This window comes from Leguminivora glycinivorella, chromosome 21 (genome assembly GCF_023078275.1).
Source record: "Leguminivora glycinivorella isolate SPB_JAAS2020 chromosome 21, LegGlyc_1.1, whole genome shotgun sequence".
In the NCBI taxonomy this organism is placed as follows: Eukaryota; Metazoa; Arthropoda; class Insecta; order Lepidoptera; family Tortricidae; genus Leguminivora; species Leguminivora glycinivorella.
In genome coordinates, this window is record NC_062991.1 from 11,598,240 (window position 1) to 11,621,249 (window position 23,010).

Consider the following 23,010-nt stretch of genomic DNA (forward strand, 5'->3'; position numbering starts at 1 on the left):
CCTTTTGGGATAACCTAACCACAAAATTAAAATTTTAAAATACCCCAGCCCGCGACATAGTAGACCGATTTTCATGAAAATGGCTAAGAACACTCCCAACTAATTCAGCTTTCAGACAAAAAAACTAAATCTAAATCGGTTCATCTGTTCGTGAGCTACGATGCCACAGACAGACACACACACAGACAGACAGACAAACAGATAGACAGACAGACACGTCAAACTTATAACACCCCGTCGTTTTTGCGTCGGGGGTTAAAAATAGGCGCTTATGATATGGTCTCGGGCTATGGTCCCCACGCTAGTTCAATGCGGATTGGGGATATTATAAATACTTTTAAATGTTTAACAGACGTGCGGAGGTTTCCTCGTGATGCTTTCTTTCATCGAAAAGAAGTCATATAGGTGATCAAAATCTTGAAAACCGCTTTGTTAATAAAAAGCAATTTTCTAGATTTTGGCTATCATTTCCTCAAAGTAATGCCTGATTCCATCAATTATGTCTTTTTAAATTTATGAAGTAGGTATTTATTTAATATATAGGTAGCGCTGGTAACAACGAGGTATTAAATATTAAATTCAGTACTTATCTAAAACTTAAGTATGTAGCAAAAACTAAATCAAACTAAGAGAATTACGTGTCAATATTTAAAGTACAAGATATCGTCACTACTTTTAAAAAATCTCGTATCTCACGCTGTTCCTCAAAGTAAAAACGCAGTAAGTCTATATGCATTCCATACATACTTACTACAATTTTCTTTTCATTGACAGACGAAGATACAAGTTTTTTTAAAAGTAGTGACGATATCGTTAGTAACTATAAATTATTTCGATTATGTCTCAGGTATGTGACTTACATGTCATACATACTAATATTTATTTATTCATCTAATATGTTTGTCTTTAGGTACGTTACAATCTAACGCACGTTACACGAACGAACTTTATTTGCGAGGTCGTCGACCTGAGGGAGGGATAAACGACATTATTTCGGCGTCTGATGAGGCAATGCCTCACTTATTTATTGTGGGTACAGTCAATATGAGATAAAACTATACTAAGTGTGATTTTTTTATACCACGTCGGTGGCAAACAGGTATACGGTCCACAGATTTGAACATTTTGAACCCCTGCCGGCATAGCCCAAGTGACAATCGTTGACGCCACGGGCCACGTGGCTATCGAAACGAAACGCAGTCTGGCTCTGCCACAACTCTATAGAAGAGCGTTGGCTAGGAATTTAAGCTTTTATTTTAATTTTTCTGGTTTTTAACCCCCGACGCAAAAACGAAGGGCTGTTATAAGTTTGATGTCTCTGTCTGTCTGTCTGTTTGTTTGTCTGTTTGTGTGTGTGTCTGTCTGTGGCATCGTAGCTCCCGAACGAATGAACAGATTTAGATTTTTTTTTTATTTGAAAGCTGAGTTAGTCGGGAGTGTTCTTAGCCATGTTTCATGAAAATCGGTCCACTATGTCGGGGTTGTTTTTTAATTCTAAAATAAACGAATATTAAATCTGGTCGCCAGTTTATTGAGATATTATTTGATTGTCTCCATTACGACGCCTCGACAAAAGTTTCACTCTGTAGTTGTAGGTGTCCATGAGCTAAAGTGACTGTTTACCACTTATAATCGATGCTTCACAATATTTTAAAATTTAATAAAGCTACCTACTTACATAGTATTACTACCGGTATGTTTTGTGTAACCGTTGCAAAAACATCAAGATGAGATCTTTACAGCTTTTCATAATTTAATAATCCACATTTCATCTGAGTTATTTCAAAATCGCTACATAATTCTCGTTAGATCCACCAGTTGTTGTGTTGTTTATTTGTTCACCATGTTTATTTTACTTTTGAGGATAGACCGTCCTAACCTTTTCTTGAATAAGCAAAAATGATGATACATTTCGTCAAGGGTAACGCAAAAGTAACTGGAGTCGTGACTTCGTTGAGTGTTTATTAGAACTACAGCTGCAAATGAAAGGATCTATGCATATATCGGGAAAGTAACACTTTTTTAGAGAAAAAAAAATATTCAGAGACCATATTCTCATATCCGCAACGCAGCTAGGCTTCGTCAGCTGAATACAAAATCCCGTTATTAGCTACAAGCTTCGTCAAAAAGCAAAACAACGGAAAATCCGCAACATGCATCGTCAATAAACTTAACCTAAAAGTACATACTTAAAAAAAAACAAAAAAAAACACACACACAACTCAACTCAACACCCTGCAACTCGCCACCAACAGGCAGCGTGCCCAAAAGGTTGGCCGCATTGCCTCGCTGAATGGCGATGCTTATTCTCTGAGCAAAATACTGGCCAGCCCTTTTGTCACCCGTCACATCTACCAAACGAAAACGAGATTTAGAGATAGATTATCACTTAAACTTGCCTCGTGAACAAATGGAACATGCCATAAATTCCGTACTCGTGTCATTCTTGCCGCGGATTGGCCCTTAATAACCTGAACTATTAAAAATTACGTAATTTATTTCATTAAAGGCACTTACTACCTTTTGAAAAATACGCCATTTCAACTCAACAGATGTTCCTGGTATTCCTAATTAAAATACGGATATTTTGAACCTTATGGCGAAAAGGATAAGGGTTAGTTTGTGGGATTAAGCACGTGAATCATGAGACCCAATAAACACATGAAATCAAATCATTTTGTTTTTATGACCGTCGCAAATACTTTGGTAGAGTTAGTAGGTTTTAGATCTGACTTCGATAGTTACTGTGTACATGTGAAATAATCATATTTTACACTTATTACATACATACATACAATCACGCCTATATCCCATGATGGGGTAGGCAGAGCACATGAAACTACTAAAGTCTCAGTGCCACTCTTGGCAAATAAGGGGTTGAAAAAAAACGAAACTGTGACATTGCAGTGACAGGTTGCCAGCCTCTCGCCTAACGCCACAATTTAACCCATATCCCACAGTCGCCTTCTACGACACCCACGGGAAGAAAGGGGGTGATGAAATTCTTAATCCGTCACCACTCACCACACTTATTACGATTTACAAAATCCAAGTCTCACAGTGAGGCATGGAGGGTACCATGCGCATAGTAGGTACTCTATATCTAGAGATATAGCTTCAAGATCGAGTAAGGTATACCTAGATCCGTCATCGCACCAAAACGCAAGACGTAGGTTCCATCATTACCAATCTATTAGAGTTGGACGGAACATGTTAATAGGCAAGTTGCCAAAAATATTACCGGAGGCCGCATTCGTATGTCAGCAGAGCTTATATTTTCCGTTGGATGGTTGGGTGGACGAAAATTGCGAGTCACATGTATGGTCAGTACCTAGTGACAATAAAAGAACGATATGGTGATAGATCTATGAAGCAACTATTCCCATCTGAAACATGTAACCTAGCCTAGACTAATTTTCAAATAGAAGTTCGTTTAGCTATGAAGATCACAGTTCTATTAACGCACTTTTCTAGTAAAAGTTTATCTCTATGAATGTTGCAGTCCTATGTTTGGACTTTCGGAATTTGAATTTGGGACCCCCCAATTAGCGTAAATCGTTAACAAAAATAACTCACTGTCAGTTTTGTGACGGTAGTTAAGCATGAAATTTCAGTAAAAATATTGTTTTTGTATTAATTACATATTATAACATAACTTTAAGTGATAATCTACATTCAGAATGTGAAAAAAGTAAATTTTTAGACAGATTTTATGCTTATTTGTCGTCACTAAACTGACAGCGAGTTAATTTTTGTTAACACCTTACGCTAATTGGGGGGACCTAAATTCTAAAAATACCCTAATAACATATTTTTCTGCAAGTAGCAGTGAGACCAAACTGTTCGGGCATTCTATGCTGCGTTTCACTCATATTTCTATTACAAGAAATTATTAAATGTACGTAGCCGAATGGCATTTCTGCGACACGAAACGAAATCGAAACGCCGCAGAAAGATAGTCTGGCTCTGTCGCGTCAATACGCAAGAACGATAGTGATATATCTACGAGCGTTTCGTTTCGTGAGCCTTCGTGCCATTAGGCATTCGGTGCATTAATTTGAATTAGGTATTAAGGTAAGTAGGTAGAATCATCTACGCACTTACGCAGCACCAAAGGTCAAACTTTATGAGTCACCTCTAAATCTAATCAGTTTCTTTTGCGCTTCTATTTCGCAATCGTTACTACAATTTCGTATTACTTTTTGTATACTTAAGTACTAACGTATTTCATCATTCAATGACGAATTTTCATCTATTTCGTCATCCCATTGATGACACATTTTCTTTGTCGGCCGATTATAAAATCCGCCAGATTGTATTTAATCTGTCTGTGTTGTTTTGACGGCAAATTAAACCATTAATAAATAAGTTCGATAGATTAGTTGCCATTTACATAGTATACAATAAAGATATAGACAACAAAATGCATGTACGTGTATATACAGGACAATTATTGTGTCATAAGCAATAGTAAAACTGGTGAAAATAAAAATACCTATTTCATATTTTAGGCCCAGTATAAGACTTTTAGGACAGAAGACTTTTAGGGCCTAATACCCATTCGATTTTCTTCGTAGTAGTAGGTTCGCTCAAATGAAACCACCAATGAAATACCGCAATTTAGTAAAATAGAAATTTATTTATTGCAAGAAATGATTTGTTAAAGTCAGTGGTCTTACGTTTATAAAGGGCATGCTCTACCTATCCAGTCTATCCTCTGATAGGCATGCAATATAAGCAGCAAGCAAACATGCAAAAACAGTGCAATTCAAAACGTACACATAATTTAAAAGTACTTACTTATAAAGTCTATAGAGGTAATTAGAGAATTTTGAAATAGCAAAGTATGTATCATATTCCGTATTAGTAAGTTGATCATGTCAATTTTAGAATACATACATACCTACATAACATACGTACTGAAACTCGTATATGAGTTCGCAGTTCAAAAATCGTACCCTAGCAAATATTACGACTAGATAGATCTTGATAAATACTTTTACATTTTTTTTTATGTATACTTTTGACATTGCCGTGCCGAGGCTATTTACTCGGGTTCTAAGAAGTGTTTGCTTAGACTCCATTCTGTTATAATTTTATAGATAAGAATTATCTAAGATAAAAGACAGACGCAGTTGCAGACTAGGATCAATAATCGGCCGTCCTTGGGATTTATTTTTATAGATAATACGCAGTAAGCTTTTTTTATTACAATCACAATTTCCACACGTATTTATGAATTGAATAATAAACAACGAGCTTCTCTTCCATAATAAGTGACGTCACGGACACTAATTGATGATGATGATAACGTGGCAATTCCCATAGAAATTGGCCTGTCGGCGTATTACGCTTCCAATTTTATTACGAGGATAAGACATGTGTCACTCTCACACTGACATACTTGCCAAAGCGTGACGGATACTTTATCCACATACCTAGTGATTGGAAGCATAAACGCCGGCTGGCCTTTTTGAATTTGAAGAAACGCTTTTACATATGCCAAGGTGGTCCGGGCGAACTAAGGGCGTTCACAGACTAACCAGTGTAGGACTACCGTCTAAAACTATCAACAAATTCCTTATCCATCTTTACTGGAGAGCCGCAGGGGCAATAGGCCGCAGCCGCATACATTTTGTGTGCCAGTTAGTCAGATCAGTCCCGTGGGCTATAAGAACAGCTAGGTACTCCCCCGGAGCCCTGCGTTCCTAAAGCTTGACCAGATCTAGCACATGATTGCCGCGAGAGTACGTCGCCGCGATGAACATAGATGACATGTCTTCTTTTAACTATATTAATGACATAAAGACGGGTAGTCTATCTCGCGGCGACATACTCTAGCAACAATCATGTGCTAGGCCTACAGAAATGTTAAAATATGTATCTAAATAATCTAAGTTAACTACTACTAGCGCCATCTGTTTTCTATATTGTGTAACCTGCACATGATGTTGTCACTATCTGTGATGTTTTTAAAAAACCGGCCAAGAGCGTGTCGGGCCACGCTCACTGTAGGATTCCGTAGTTTTCCGTATTTTTCTCAAAAACTACTGAACCTATCAAGTTCAAAACAATTTTCCTAGAAAGTCTTTATAAAGTTCTACTTTTGTGATTTTCGGCATATTTTTTAAACATATGGTTCAAAAGTTAGAGGGGGGGGACGCACTTTTTTTTCCTTTAGGAGCGATTATTTCCGAAAATATTAATAGTATCAAAAAACAATCTATCCAACAATATATCACACGTTGAGATTGAAATGAAAAAAAATATCAGCCCCCACTTTACATGTAGGGGGGGTACCCTAATAAAATATTTTTTTCCATTTTTTATTCTTGCACTTTGTTGGCGTGATTTATATATATATCGGTACCAAATTTCAGCTTTCTAGTGCTTACGGTTACTGAGATTATCCGCGGACGGACGGACGGACGGACAGACAGACATGGCGAAACTATAAGGGTTCCTAGAACTGACTACGGAACCCTAAAAAATAAATAAGTCTCATTGCAACGGCTACTCGTTTCATTTCAAGAAATATATAATTCGCGCCATCTTGCGGAATTTTATTAGAACTATTTTCTTCATAATAAACTGAACTGTCACCGCATACCTCAGAATAAGAGCGCCGTCTTGACAATAGTCACATATTCCTGGACAGGCTTTAACATATTACGGGCTCTGACTCGGATGAGAGGACTTCCGGTGCGAACGCCATCTTAGCGGTACACTGAGAGAAATTTGCATTGTGAATTTAACAAGTTCGATTTGTTGCGATTTATCCGTTTGAATCAGCCAAACGTATGTTTAAAACAATATGTGTCAGGTTGTTTTTATAAAATCGACTTGTCGATTCAAATATATTGCCGATTCAAATGACAAGTAGCTTGTTGTTTGAACCAAAGAGCACGTAGGCGCTATCTTAACCAAAAAACTTGTTGAACGAGCATGAAAACTGGTTGTATTTTCTCTCAGTGTATCGTGTTATATAATTTCTTTTTCTTTTGCTCATTAATGTCGTTTATAGTGTAATATCGATAGCTCATTAAACAGTAAACTAATCTTCTAGTGAGAAGCTGAAGAAGAATTAATCTCGAAACGCGTCTAGCCACTTTTTTGTCGTCAACGGCCGGTAGTCCACGTGCTCTTGTAAAATCTAGCTATCAATTTACAAGTGCTAATTCATTTGCTTAGAATAAATTTAAAAGTGGAAGTGGAGTGCCTTGGGTGTCTCACCCAAGGCAGACATTTTCCACTTTTAAATTTATTCTAAGCCTAATGGCATCGATTGCAGACGTTTCTGCTAATCAGAAGTTAAAAGTGCTAATTCACCGTACACTGTCGTACTTACCGTACAAAAAATATTAATAATTAGCTCATATCACCTGGACACTGGCGAAATAGTCCCAATGGACTGAAGCCATTTAATTTTAAAAACTGAACTGAACTGACTCGGATGAGACAAATCAAACAGTAACGCTAGCGGCGGCCATTGAAACCAACTAGACATAACGTAGAAAAGTCTAGAAAGTACGAGCAGTCGTGGTCTTATGAATAGTAAATAAAAAATCAAAACATTACACAATCAAACAATCCACTAAATGACAATAGCCGCGTCTGTCTGCTCGTAGGTCTGTCGGAGCAACGGCCGCGCGCCCTTGCACCGACCGACTCTTATGTAAAGCCAATGCACGCCGCGCGGCTCCGTCTCCATTGTGCCAGTCGGCACGACAGTCACATCTCGGACACGGGCGATCAAATTTATGAAAGAGGCGCGTTCCTAGCACACATTCTACAGGGTGTAAACCTAATACGGGCGAACTTCTTAACGGTGGTGAGTATAGGACATAAAAAATGGAATTAGATAACTTTTACTTAAAATTGAAATATTTTTTTTATCCATACAAATTAATTCGGCCCGCAACGTAATGCAAACACACTCGCGTTTAACGCTCGTTGACAGTTGTCATTGATTGTCATCGCAACAACGTTTACAGTACATTGCTGCTGGGAATTTTATTAAAAATTCATTATGGGGTGAAAATTAAGAGTAACTCAAAAACACCTCTTAATTAATGATAACAATATTGAATTATATGCCTGGTTTCATTTATCGCCCTTATTAGGTTTACGCGCTGTATACTCGTGTAGGTGAACGCGTACCATGCTTGTATGAGTGAAATATAACAGGTCGACTGTTTGCGTTTTTGACAGGCGGTAACTAAGGTAACCGAGAGGGGGTCGGGCGGCACTTTCAGCGGTGAGCGGGACTGGCCATACTGTACGATAATACTCTTTATTATACCGTGACAACACAATATTAAAAGGGCATATTTTTATTTTGTTGTAAATTTCAGGATTTCACTTTTTTTGGAATTTTTCACACTTTTTCTACTCAGAATCATGAGTATGGATTCTAATAGGAGACAAAAATGTCCTAAAACTTTCATACATTTTTTTGCTTTCCTCTGGGTTACGATTAAAGTAGTTCTATGAGAAATAGTAGCTTAGTGGAAATAAAAATGTAAGATATTTTAGTCTCCTGCGGAATCACAAAAGAGAGTTTCAGAGCAGAAAAAGTACAAAAATTCCCACATTTGGGGAAAAAAGTTAAACAGACAAAAATGTTTTGAGCCCTTTACTTTTTAATCTGGTGATGGATTACCTCACTAAGGACATACCGGCACCGTTACCATGGACCATGCTGTATGCAGACGATGTTGTACTAGCCGCAAATACTGCACAACATCTGCAGGAACTCCTCAATATGTGGACACAGTCCCTGGAAAAGTACGGCCTACGTGTTAGTAGGAGCAAAACCGAACACATGCAATGCTCCTTCAGTGGAAACACAAAGCAAGACACAATACACATCGGTACAACACCCATACCAACAGTGAGGAAGTTCAAATATCTGGGCTCCATGCTAACACCAGATGCAAACGTGGATGACGACGTCACACATCGCATAAGTGTCGCGTGGCAAAAATGGAGAACGCTGACAGGAGTACTGTGTGATCATCGTATGCCCGTAAAGGTGAAAGGCAAAGTGTACAAAACTGCAGTTCGTCCAGCCCTACTGTACGGATCCGAATGCTGGACAGTCAAGAAAATCCACGAACATAAGGTCCACGTCAATGAGATGAAGATGTTGAGATGGGCGGGAGGTGTGACTCGGCTCGATAAAGTGCGCAACGAATATATAAGAGGCAGCTTTAAAGTCGCACCAATCGCCCAGAAACTCACAGAGAACCGTCTCAGGTGGTACGGACATATCAAAAGACGCAGTGAGGACCATGTGGTTCAGATTGCACTAGGTTTGCCTGAGCGGAAAAGAGGTGGAGGCCGCCCGCCACTAACCTGGTGGTCAAAAATACAAAGAGACCTCAAGGAAGCCCATTTGCCTGAAAAGACAATCCAGGACAGAGTATCCTGGCGCAGACGAGTGAGGAGACCCGACCCCAAATAATGGGAAAAGGGTAGGACAAAGAAGAAGAAGAAGAAGCACTGCCCCATGGAAACATAAAACTCCTTTTTCCGTGAAAAGTATGACGTCATAGCACCCGTCCAATGGGCATGCGCGCTAATCCGGCTGCGCCTGCGTTCGTCAGTTCGTCGCTGATTTTATCTCATTGCCGATGCAAACAAATAAACGAACGTAATGTATTGCCTTGGAGGAATGCATTCGACTAATGCACATAACGTAATTATGTGCTAAATCTTGGGTGGCACGTTTAGGTGCAAAATAGTACATTACGATACAAGTCCGAAAATAAGGAAGTTCGAAACGAGGGGCGATAAATTAAAACTAAAATAATTACATTACGATACAAGTGCGTAAAAAAGAAAGTTCGAAACGGCGATAAATTAAAACACGACCGAAGGGGTTTGTTTTAAATCTACACAAGTTACGAATTTCCTTTTCGCACGTGTATTTTTCAGTACAGATGGTGTTTTTTTATTTTATGCGAGAAGTGGTCGAAACTTCGGAGGCTCATCTGTACTGAAAAACGTCATAAGAAACACGTGCGAAAAGGAAATTCGTAACTCGTGTCGATTTAAAACACACCCCTTAATCGGGTTTTAATTTATCGCCCCTCGTTTCGAAGGAACTTCCTTTTTTTCGCACTAGTACCGTAATGTACTATTTCAGTAACAGATGGTGCTTTTAATTCGTAACTCGTGTCGGCTTAAATCACAACCCTTGGGTCGTGTTTTAATTTATCGCCACTCGTTTCGAACTTCCTCTTTTCCGCACTTGTATCGTAATGCACTGTTTCTCTCTTGTGATTTGTACATTTTCCATGGGGAGTATCAGTAAGAAAGTACCTAAACTAAAATAGAATAAATCCTGTAGGCTATACAAAATGATTATTTCAATCTAAGCTTAAACAGCGGCGGCTCACTCCGCGATTCTATCACCGCGCTACAAGTAGGTACATGTCGACGGCCGCGAGTTCGCGGCCCATTCAGTAGTAACGACCTTCGCGCGACACAATAAAATTCAATGTCGTCTGCTCGCGTGCGGTCCATTTGTTAATGTAGGTAAGAATTTAGAATGGCGGCATTTTGTAAACATCAAAAGAGTGAGCCTTCTGTACTTGTACTATTATACATATATTCTGTGGCTTAAAATACTTGTGATTTATAGCTACCCAGTGACCTATAAACAGGTCTCCTATTCTATTGTATTTATTTTGGCAAATGAAAATTGCTTTATTTAGGCTAAATATGTAGGCGGCTAGAAGTTACGGAGTCGTCTTTAAGAAATCAATAGGTACCAAAATTACGTAGGTAAGTTATATCCTTCATCAGGAAATCTTTAACTGACTTAACCTTAGAAGTATTTATTGATTTCTTGACTCCACAGTCAAACTTATACCATAGTTTTGTGGAGCTTTTGTTTAGCTTTTTTATATATTTATACTATTGTTAACTTTGATTGCAATAATTAAATAAATAATAAATAAAGTTTTATGCCAATTCTTTATTCTATGTCTAAATTCGCAACCTTCAAATCAAGAGTAAACAGGCATCTTCTGTGCGAGCTCACTCCATCGTAGGCCACGTCTTTGCCTTTGCTAGTCTGCGGCCAAGAATAAGCCCATTTATAATATTAAAAAAAACAATTGGCTCTAAATATTTGACTGATGTCATCAAAATTTTATCTAATGGGTACTAAGGATATGTGAGGTAGGTATTAATAAACTAACATAGTTTTATTTGTATTAGGGACGAAAGTACTAAGAAGATCCCAGACATAGTTAGTCTTTATCCCATCTAACCTTAGTGTCGGTTGCACCTAACCATCTGTTACCGGATTTAGCGTTCGTTATGTGTATGGGAATTACCATATAATATACTGTGTCAAACAAGTCTGTCAGTAAATAAGAACAAAGAAAACTATATGCATCCTTTTCTTTAGGGTGCGAGAGAAAAGGATACCTATAGTTTTCTCTGTTCTTATTTACCGACAGACTTGTTTGACAGTTTACCTACTTCTGCGGCTTGACGTCGATGTGTCTATTCACTGTGTTCGATGCAACTGGTCCTTAGTGTATCATAAACACAACAAAACCTTGGCACAACACGCGCCAACGACGTTGAAACTTCCTACTTACTGTTGCAAGTTCTGACTCTTTTACGACTTATAAACTTCTAATGCAAATAGTTCCGCAAAATCAAGGTCTTTGAGAGTACACATTTAACGGACAAGGTTCCGCTAGCTCTGAACCCTTTAGAAAAAGCCCTAAAGAGTCTATCAGTCTATCGGACGGCAACGGCCAGCCAAAAATACTTACCTATCCTCGCGGTTAGGTAAGATACCAAGAAGGCTGGCTACATTGCCCATCTGGCACAGTATAAGTACAATAAAGAGTATTATCGTACAGTATGGCCACTCCCGCTCCCCACTGAAAGTGCTGCCCACCCCCTTTCGGTTATCACACAGCTACCGCCTGTCAAAAACGCGAACAGTCAACCTGTCATATTTCACTCATACAAGCATGGTACGCGTTCACCTACACGAGCTTAGACTGTGTGCTAGGAACGCGCCTCTTTCATATATTTGATCGCCAGTGCCCGAGGTGTGCCTCTGGATAGGTGATCCTCTGAGCAAAATATTGGCTAGCCCTCTGATCACCAGAACTACCAGAAGTATTATTTGTTGTGATTTCATATTCTCTTATCTAAGATGAAGCTTAACATTATAAATAGATAATTTAGTCGCAATCGTCATACCAGACCAGACTAGGATCAATGGTCTATCGTCCTTAATGAAATGAAATGAAATGAAATGAAATGAAATATTTATTTTCCAAGTAGGCATATTACAATGCGCTTATGAACGTCAAATAAAACTACGCCGGCTCTAACCCTACGCCTCAGCCTCGAGAAGATTTCAGTCCCCCCTCAGTTGGAGGAGGGTATCCACTATGGGACCGGCAAGAAACTCGGCGGGCCACTTCTTTTCAAAACATTACATCTTATATTTAACATGCATTAAAAAAAACAAGATACAATTTAATAAGCAAAAGTATTCATAAAAAAAAAAAATATTAACACAAGAAATTATACAAAGTACAAAGCTATTATGATTATTAATAAGAGATGTTAGAGATGTATAGAGTCTCTAAGTGTCAAAGTACATCTAAAAAAATTATACATGAAGAAAAAAACCGAATAACTAAAATAACTTTAGAGTTGTAAAAGACTCTTGTTGTCTTAAGCAAAGGAAAAAAAAATATGTATACTTAATCTACTTTTTTCCTTGGAGATGTATATGGTCTCCAAGAGTCAGAAAGAAAAATAAACAAACAAGGACCGAACAGAGTGCCTCAACGTAATCTCATTCAAAATTAATGTTACATAGAATAGCATAGCCCCTATTAGCTGAAACAGACCGGTCTTCACAAACAGCACCCGTTCACGAATATGGCGCGCATCTCAGCCATCGCCTCCTCAACCTTCATTCGGGAAGGTGGCGACCCGATCAACGACGTCACCGTAAGCAAAGACTTTTTAGCGAGCATGACATGTTCAAGCTGTCCGGGCTGTATTAAATATTCCAATAATAAGTGAATACGGTATACCTAGATGTAAGACACAACATTCCGTGCTTGTATGTTACATAGTTTAAATTGACTTAATTGAAAACAAGATCTTGGGAGATGTAAAAGGTCCCCACAGTCAATTATAATTAATGGGATATAATAAAAAATAAAAATTTGGAGGTGTAAAGGTTCTCCAAGTGTCAAAAGAACTAGAAATAGAAAAAAAAAATGCGTATGAAATACAAATTTCACGTCAAGAGACTGTTAAGCTAGCAATCTCCAACTAATTCTACAGAATACATAACTAGTATGTACTCAACAAGTCAATATATATATATATACCAAATTATAATTATACAATAATAAGGATCAATAATTTAAACAGCCAGTAGCAACAGCGCCTTAAGCATGACACAATGTCTCCCGGGACACTGCTAGCAAAACTATGACAGATTTTGAGCCTGGATAGTCGGCCATGGTGTAGTATCTCCCAGGTAATCATCAATTTTGTAGTACCCCTTTTTGAGAAGTGCACTTTTTATGTACTTCTTGAATGAAGTAAAGGGCAGATCCCATGCCTCTAAGGGTACCTTATTATAAAATGTTACACAGTTTCCCAGGAACGATTTCTTCACTTTCTGTAGACGAAACTTGGAAACCGCTAGCTTATGTTTGTTCCGTGTATTATAACTATGAATATCTGACAGTTTCTTAAAGGACTCTATATTCTTATGAGTATACATTATCACATCTAGTATGTATTGTGAAGCTACTGTAAGGATGTCTATCTCCTTAAAGCGTTCCTTCAGTGAGTCACGTGACGCCATGTTGTAGATCGATCGTATTGCCCGTTTCTGGAGAACGAAGACGGTTTGAATATCTGCTGCTTTTCCCCAGGCCAATATGCCGTAAGACATAACACTATGAAAGTAACTGAAATATACTAGGCGAGCTGTCTCCACATCAGTTAATTGCCTAATTCTCCTTACGGCATACGCGGCAGAGCTCAACCTTTTTGCTAGGGCAGATATATGAGGACCCCATTGCAGATTGCAATCTAAAGTAAGACCAAGAAAGAGCGTATTCTCGACAAGGTCCAGGTTTTCGCCATTCAGCGTGATGGTAGTATCTGTCTTCCTTACATTGGGTAAAGAGAATTTAACACATTTCGTCTTCTTGGCATTAAGGAGCAAGTTATTTGCTGTAAACCATTCTAGTACCTCCTTCAAAGTTTCATTCACATGGCTATAGTCACTCAGTTGCCTATCAACTTTGAAAATTAGTGAAGTATCATCAGCAAATAAGACTATCTCACATTTGTTCTTTACAAGACATGGCAAATCATTTATATACACAAGGAAAAGAAAAGGTCCCAGAATAGAACCCTGTGGTACTCCAAGCTTTACAGTTGTACCGTTAGATTCAGTACCATTTACAACCACTTTCTGGGTTCTTTCGTTTAAGTAAGATTCAACAAGCTGTAAAGCTTTAGAGGATAGACCGTAGTGCTTCAGCTTGTGTAGTAGTGTGTCGTGCTCCACACAATCGAAAGCTTTGGAGAGATCGCAGAAAATACCGATAGCATCTAACGAGAGTTCCCAGGCATCGTATATGTGCTTGATTAGCACAGAGGCAGCATCTGTCGTCGAACGACCTCGTGTAAAACCAAATTGCTGATGCTGAAGTAATCCATTCGTGTTAAAATGTCGAAGCAACTGGTTCAATATAATTTTCTCAAACACTTTGCTGAGAACGGGAAGTATGGAAATTGGTCTAAAATTTCCAAGGTCATCCTTGCTGCCTGATTTAAACAGAGGAATAACCTTACTATACTTCATCAGATTGGGAAACACACATTCCCTAACACAAGCGTTAAACACATCGGCTAGATAAGGTGCCACGACGTCAATAATTGAATACACGACTTTCACAGATATCCCCCAAATGTCCTCACTGTTTTTAACTTTTAAGGACTTGAAAGTTTTAATAATCTCTTCGGGGTCAGTAAATTGGAAATATAATTCCATGCTGCATTTCTTAACATTGTAATTGTCCAAGTAGAGACCTGCCTTAACTACAGAGGAGTTTAAATTCCGTGTAGTATCAGTGGCTATGTTGGTGAAAAAGTGTTGAAAGGCGCCAGCAACATCGTCGTCTGCAGACAATACTTGGTCTTGAACTTTTAGTGTGTAATGGCCATCACGGGGTTTCGTCTTCCCGGTTTCAGCGTTTATCATATTCCAGGTAGCTTTTATTTTATTGTCTGCCGACCTGACCTTCTTGCTTAAGAATGCAGACTTAGCCGCGGCGCAAACTTTCTTAAACACTTTTGAATACCTCCTTACATATTCAGTAAAATTTTCATCATGGTTAAAATTCCTCATTTCATACAGGTCATACAATCTCTTCCTGCTTCTGTGGATACCGACGGTGGCCCAGTCACTAAACTTTGACTTCAATTGGCCTTGCTGTACAGTCTTCGTCTTAAAAATATTCTTGTGGACGTCGTGGATGACACTCGACAGTTCCCCGTATAATGTATCAGGATCTTGCTTGCTTATACCTGTCAAAGTAGGTACCTGCGATATAATAGATTCTCTAAACTTATCCATTCGGCTAGCAGTGATAGGCCTATACGTAATCGCTTGCTGTTGTTTTACAATGTTGACTTGGAAATAAGCTTTCTGCCCACAGTGATCAGAGCTGAAACAACTAAAGACATCTTTCTTTTCAACTTCACAATTACAGAATATATTATCCAAACAAGTCGCCGTACTGGCTGTAATTCTTGTGGGCTCGTGGAAAAGCGGAAACAAGTCAAAAGACTGAAAAAGATTTAAGAATCTAACTGTGTGTCCATGCGTGGGATCTAGTATATTAACATTAAAGTCCCCACAAATTATTATCTTCTTACTGCTAACAAACACTCGTCTCAACGCATCTTCCATCACAGACTCAAAAACGCTAAAATCCGCCGAAGGTGGTCTGTAGACGCACATTATAATGTGATCCTCCAATTCTATACATGATATTTCTATAGTTCGCTCAGTAGAAAGTTTAACTATGTCATTTCTTTCTTTACATTTAAATTTATTTTTTACTATAATCAATGATCCCCCGTGAATGGCGGACTTTCTACTGAACGAGCTAATTATGTCATAATTACAGATATTAAATACTAATAATTCATATTCTTTGAGCCAGTGCTCCGTAACGCACATGACATCAATATCTTGTGATTCTAAGAAAAGAACCACCTCTAACTCTTTGCTGGTGAAGCCCTGTAGGTTTTGGTGAACTAACCTAAGCTCACGGGGCCTCTCCGCTGTCTCAGCCGTCAGTTTAAATGCTGTGGGCGGCCCGCGGGGGAGGCTGCGCACGCGCCGGCGCTCGCCGCGCGGCCGGCACCGTTGCCACTGGCCGAAATGTCAAAAAACCCCGGTTCTACGTTGTAAGCTAGTAATTTTGCTGTCGTCACTTTACAATTCCGTGGTACATTCAAATAATTATCTCTTAGTCTAAAACGGTAATTATTTCTTTTATACATAATGTTCAGATCAATAAAATGGTAAGCGCTTTCGTAACAAGTCGCATTGTACAACATGGAATTTAACTCCGACACTCTAACGTTGTGCTCATGGGAAACAGAGTCGGAATACGGAAAAGAGCATAAAATAATTTTATAAATTCCATGTCGCTCAATGTCGGACAGCGTGCGTATGAGGGATCCCACGTGAGATCTCTTCACACCCACACTATCGCCGAGGTGTATAATCAGAGTGGTGCCACTGTCAAACTTGTCCCTCGCCAGGCGGCGCACGACCGATTCGACGGAGGCACCACGCAAACACACATTTGTTACACTTTGCCGGAGACATTCACCCAGCAGCACGCCGAGGCCGGCCCCGATTGCGTCAGAATAGATGACCGTCGACCGCGGAGGGTCCCGGCTCCGAGCGCGCGGAGCGCCGGGCGCCGGGGCGGGCGCCGCGCTCGACGCGCGCGCCGGCGACGGGGCCGGCGGCCGAGGCTCAGGCTCGACGGTCAGCCGCTCCAAAGCCAGCCGCAGGAGGCTCGACGGTGTCGGGGCCGGCGACCGCGGCTCAGGCTCGACGGTCAGCCGCTCGAGAGCCAGCCGCAGGAGGCTCGGCGGCGACGGAGCCGGCGCGGCGACGGCGGGGCTCGGCGGGACAGGGCGGCGGGCGGCGGGCTCGGGCTCGCGGCGCGGAGAGGGCGCGGGCGCGGGCGCGGGCGCGGGGCTCGGGCGCGGCGCGAACAAGGCACGCAGCGCGGGCGACCCCGGCGCCGCCAGCGCGGCACGGAGCGCCGGCGAGTGCGGCGCGGCGGGGCGCCGCCGAGCAGGCGCAGGCGAGTCCATGCACACCGGGTACCCGCTCGATGGATCTAGAACATTATTCATAAAAGATATGTACTCGTGTAATGCTTTACTTGTCAATTCATATCTATTATTCAGGTCTTTCAGTTTTGATTCTAATTTGTTCAATTCATCGGAGCGACTGTTCAACTCCTGTGCTGTCAGGTCGAGTCGGTGTTGACAATTTAGAAGTTCATCGCTTAAGGCGACACTGTTACATCTGGACTGTATTGTCTTAAACATAGAATTTTGTCGTTTAACTAAAAGCTTTGATTTCTTTATAAATTTGCTTAACTTTAAGTATTTTTTAATTTTATTTGACCCCTTCAATGTCACTCTGGGATCACTGCCGCCCTCTAAGTGCACAGACTCCTTTAAATCTACATGGTCCTTCATTGGGGAGCACGGTGCACTGTCATGAACCACATCTAAATCGAAGCTATTAAATTCAGCAAATATACTTAAATTGTTTTCAGCCGGAGCGGAGTTCCCGGAGCAATACTTGCAATACCGTTTTGAATCCGACTCCTGCAGTTGTTGCTCGAGGTCCCGGATGCGTTGTAATGCCTGCTCATGTATCTCTTGGCAATGCTGGAACCTTTCTACGACTGCCTGGAGTTCATCTCGTTGTCCTTGCAGGTCTTCATACTCGACATCTTGATTGGCTAGCTGATTTTTGAGGCTTGTGTTTGTTCTCACAACACGCTCAATCTCCTGCTCACTCTCCTCCTGTTCCTGAAGGAGCTTTTTGTTGAACTCATTAGCTAATTTAAGTTCTTCCTGTAGTTGCTTCATTCTAGCCATTATCACATCCCGACGTGTTGTCATCTTAGTAGTTTGTTTCATCTGTAAATATCTTCCAAAAAACACCACTAAATACGGTGTAATTTTAAATCTTGAACGTTACTCCGTTGACAGTTGTCGTACTTTTGTCGTCAATATTTGGCTTCACAGGCTGCATGAAAACTTATGATAACACTTTCACACTTTAATTAGGATGTGGTACATCCATTTATCACTGTAATTCCTAATATTTTACATTTTTAATAATTAAAACACATTATTGAAATATGCAGCTTTAACTTGACGTTTGACCTGGTCGGTGTTGCCCGACCAAAAAAAAACAGGATTTATCTTTAAAGGTAGGTACAATACGCAGCAAGCTTGGTAATTTAGTCACGAGTTTAGTTCGTATTGCAGAAGAAGGAAAATATGCGAGAGATGTGTTCATAATTTTCATGATGTCTAAACCTTGAAATTTGGAGTCTCTGGAGTGTTAGAGCCCTGTTTTCTGCGCTTTTAATTTATTTAAACATAGATCAAAAATCTAAATATATAAAAGAAGAAGCTGACTGACTGACTGACTGACTGACTGACTGACTGACTGACTGACTGACATATCAACGCACAGCCGAAACCGCTGGTCCTAGAGATTTCAAATTTGGCACGTAGGTTCCTTATATAGTGTAGAGGAGCACTAAGAAAGGATTTTTCAAAATTCACCTCCTAAGGGGGTCAAATGGGGGTTCAAAGTTTGTATGGGGAAACAAGATTAGTTTGACTATTTTATTCGAAACTTCACAGGAAGATTCCTTAAGACATATGACTGAATACGTGTTTCAGGTTTTTTGAAAATTTAACCCCTAAAAGGGTGAAAAGGGGGTGATAAGATCAAAAAATCAATATGGGTATCGTTTTTATGGTTTATCGGGTCGCTGATCACGATAAATACAACGTTTTTAAAATCTAACGAGGCGGAAGTGAAATACCTGTTGTGGTGCAATGGGGTTTAAATATCAAAAAAAAATATAAAAGAAGATATTGACTGACTGACTGACTGACATATCAACACACAGCCGAAACCGCTGGTCCTAGAGATTTCAAATTTGGCACGTAGGTTCCTTATATGGTGTAGAGGAGCACTAAGAAAGGATTTTTCAAAATTCACCTCCTAAGGGGGTCAAATGGGGGTTCAAAGTTTGTATGGGGAAACAAGATTAGTTTGACTATTTTATTCGAAACTTCACAGGAAGATTCCTTAAGACATATGACTGAATACGTGTTTCAGGTTTTTTGAAAATTTAACCCCTAAAAGGGTGAAAAGGGGGTGATAAGATCAAAAAATCAATATGGGTATCGTTTTTATGGTTTATCGGGTCGCTGATCACGATAAATACAACGTTTTTAAAATCTAACGAGGCGGAAGTGAAATAACTTCTCCCCTGTTGTGGTGCAATGGGGTTTAAATATATAACAGAAGATATTGACTGACTGATTGATATATCAACACACAGCCGAAACCGCTGGTCCTAGAGATTTCAAATTTGGCACGTAGGTTCCTTATATAGTGTAGAGGAGCACTAAGAAAGGATTTTTCAAAATTCTCCTCTTAAAAGGGTGAAATGGGGGTTCAAAGTTTGTATGGGGAAACAAGATTAGTTTGACTATTTTATTCGAAACTTCACAGGAGGATTCCTAAAGACATTATTATGACTAAATACATGTTTCAGGTTTTTTAAAAATTTGACCCCTAAAGGGGTGCAAAGTGGGTAAAGTCAAAAACACAATATGGGTATCGTTTTTATGGTTTATCGGGTCGCTGATCACGATAAATACAACGATTTTAAAATCTAATGAGGTGGAAAAGAAATTTTCTCCCCTGTTGTTGTGAAATGGGGTTCAAATATCCAAAATAGCCATAAGTATAGCTTTAGTTTTTATCTTTACTTCTGGTTCAAGAGATTTCAAATTGACACGGAAGTTCCTTAGAGGAGCACTAGGGGTAGGGGTGGGGATAGGGATAGGGATAGGGATCTGGATCTGGATAGGGATCGGGATCGGGATCGGGATAGGGATAGGGATAGGGATAGGGATAGGGATAGGGATAGGGATAGGGATAGGGATAGGGATAGGGATAGGGATAGGGATAGGGATAGGGATAGGGGTAGGGGTAGGGGTAGGGGTAGGGGTAGGGGTAGGGATAGGGATAGGGATAGGGATAGGGATAGGGATAGGGATAGGGATAGGGATAGGGATAGGGATAGGGATAGGGATAGGGATAGGGATAGGGATAGGGATAGGGATAGGGATAGGGATAGGGATAGGGATAGGGATAGGGATAGGGGGATAGGGATAGGGATAGGGATAGGGATCGGGATAGGGATAGGGATAGGGATAGGGATAGGGATCGGGATCGGGATCGGGACAGGGACAGGGACAGGGACAGGGACAGGGACAGGGACAGGGACAGGGACAGGGACAGGGACAGGGACAGGGGGACAGGGACAGGGACAGGGACAGGGACAGGGACAGGGACAGGGACAGGGACAGGGACAGGGACAGGGACAGGGACAGGGACAGGGACAGGGACAGGGACAGGGACAGGGACAGGGACAGGACAGGGACAGGGACAGGGACAGGGACAGGGACAGGGACAGGGACAGGGACAGGGACAGGGACAGGACAGGGACAGGGACAGGGACAGGGACAGGGACAGGGACAGGGACAGGGACAGGGACAGGGACAGGGGACAGGGGGACAGGGACAGGGGGACAGGGACAGGGACAGGGACAGGGACAGGGACAGGGACAGGGACAGGGACAGGGACAGGGACAGGGACAGGGACAGGGACAGGGGACAGGGACAGGGACAGGGACAGGGACAGGGACAGGGACAGGGACAGGGACAGGGACAGGGACAGGGACAGGGACAGGGACAGGGACAGGGACAGGGGGACAGGGACAGGGACAGGGACAGGGACAGGGACAGGGGACAGGGACAGGGACAGGGACAGGGACAGGGACAGGGACAGGGACAGGGACAGGGACAGGGACAGGGACAGGGACAGGGGACAGGGACAGGGACAGGGACAGGGACAGGGACAGGGACAGGGACAGGGGACAGGGACAGGGACAGGGACAGGGACAGGGACAGGGACAGGGACAGGACAGGGACAGGGACAGGGACAGGGACAGGGACAGGGACAGGGACAGGGACAGGGACAGGGACAGGGACAGGGACAGGGACAGGGACAGGGACAGGGACAGGGACAGGGACAGGGACAGGGACAGGGACAGGGACAGGGACAGGGACAGGGACAGGGACAGGGACAGGGACAGGGACAGGGACAGGGACAGGGACAGGGACAGGGACAGGGACAGGGACAGGGACAGGGACAGGGACAGGGACAGGGACAGGGACAGGGACAGGGACAGGGACAGGGACAGGGACAGGGACAGGGACAGGGACAGGGACAGGGACAGGGACAGGGACAGGGACAGGGACAGGGATAGGGATCGGGATAGGGATAGGGATAGAAATAGGGATAAAAATAGGGGACGGGGACGGGGATAGGGATAGGGGAGGGACGGGGACAGAGACGGGACGGGAACGGGGACGGGGACAAAGATAGAGATAGGGACGGGGATAAGAATAGGGATTGGGGTCGGAATAATCGGTCGGCAATCGATATCTAGGCAGTGTAAAATGCAGGTGGCTCAGTGGGAAGGTATTAGTAAGTAGGCATCGGCGAGTATCCTGCATCCGTAATAACTATTACATTCAATGTGCTGTAAGAAGATCGTTGTTTGCTTGCCTTTTATATGTTTACGTTTGCAATAAGTATAAGCAAAATGGAAAAAATTGTAAGCGATAATGCAAGGAAGTACTTTTTACCCTACCGACCATAGCGTCGAGATACTGGCTATGTGGGTTGTATGAAGTTTCCCCAGTATAAATATTTATATAGGTAAAATACATACATATTCGTACCTACTACCTACGCTGTGGTCGCTGTGTAACAATTCTACAATCATTGCAAGAATTTCTTTAAAAACAGTAGGTGTAAGGTACAGTCAGCCAAAACCGGACCGTACAGCAAATATATCAGTTACAATGGCCCTCCAGTCGAGAATTGCCCCGCTTTACCTTAATCGAAATAATCGCGGACAGATGTACCTACAAAGAAACCTACGGATCCAAATGAAAATCTTATTTTTTGTAAACGTTTCAATAAGAATACTTTTATTACGCGGGCGAAGCCGCGGGTAAAAGCTAGTCATGAATATTTGTTTAAATAATTTGATGATATTTCTAATTTTATAGTGCTTCCATATATCCCAGTGTGGGATAGCGTATATTTTCAAACACTATGCCATATGAATATGACCAAAATGTGTCAACATTCCTATTTTACAGTAATAAAAATCTTCCCAGAATTTAAGAATCCGGAATCCCATTAAATTCCGTTTTCCGCATGTTCGTACCAAACATAAATGTAAAGTCACGGTCGCAGTATTTCCCAGAGATCCTGGACGCTCGCCAAAGATGGCGGCAAACGGGAAATAGTTATGAAATGGTGACTACAAGTTACAATTTACAATGAAATCTTGTCGTCATTCTCTGAGTAATGTTTTCTTTGTTGAGGAATTGGAATAGTTAAAGATCTGTGGCATATTCATCGTATTAGGCATCGAAATGTCTCGATATACTATTTCAATATAGATATTTCACCGAAGAAGTCCGTAGTGCAAATTATATTGTAAAATATAAAATTTCGGTCCATATTAATTTGTTTAGATAGTCTGT

General features: G+C 41.2%; 2 protein-coding genes across 2 annotated transcripts; one reads left to right on the top strand and one right to left on the bottom strand.

Moving 5' to 3' along the window:
* Positions 1 to 9,086: 9,086 nt before the first annotated feature.
* LOC125237350 lies at positions 9,087 to 9,485 on the top strand. Its single transcript, XM_048144344.1, has one exon. The coding sequence runs from the start codon at positions 9,140 to 9,142 to the stop codon at positions 9,464 to 9,466; it is 327 nt and encodes a 108-aa protein (XP_048000301.1). The 5' UTR covers positions 9,087 to 9,139; the 3' UTR covers positions 9,467 to 9,485.
* A 5,366-nt stretch (positions 9,486 to 14,851) lies between these two features.
* Positions 14,852 to 18,274, bottom strand: LOC125237535 (eukaryotic translation initiation factor 3 subunit A-like). The gene is made up of 2 exons (XM_048144657.1): positions 17,886 to 18,274; positions 14,852 to 17,453 (listed from the first exon to the last, which is right to left on the bottom strand). Exons 1-2 carry the CDS (start codon positions 18,268 to 18,270, stop codon positions 16,387 to 16,389), a joined length of 1,452 nt encoding a protein of 483 aa, XP_048000614.1. The 5' UTR covers positions 18,271 to 18,274; the 3' UTR covers positions 14,852 to 16,386.
* Positions 18,275 to 23,010: the final 4,736 nt, after the last annotated feature.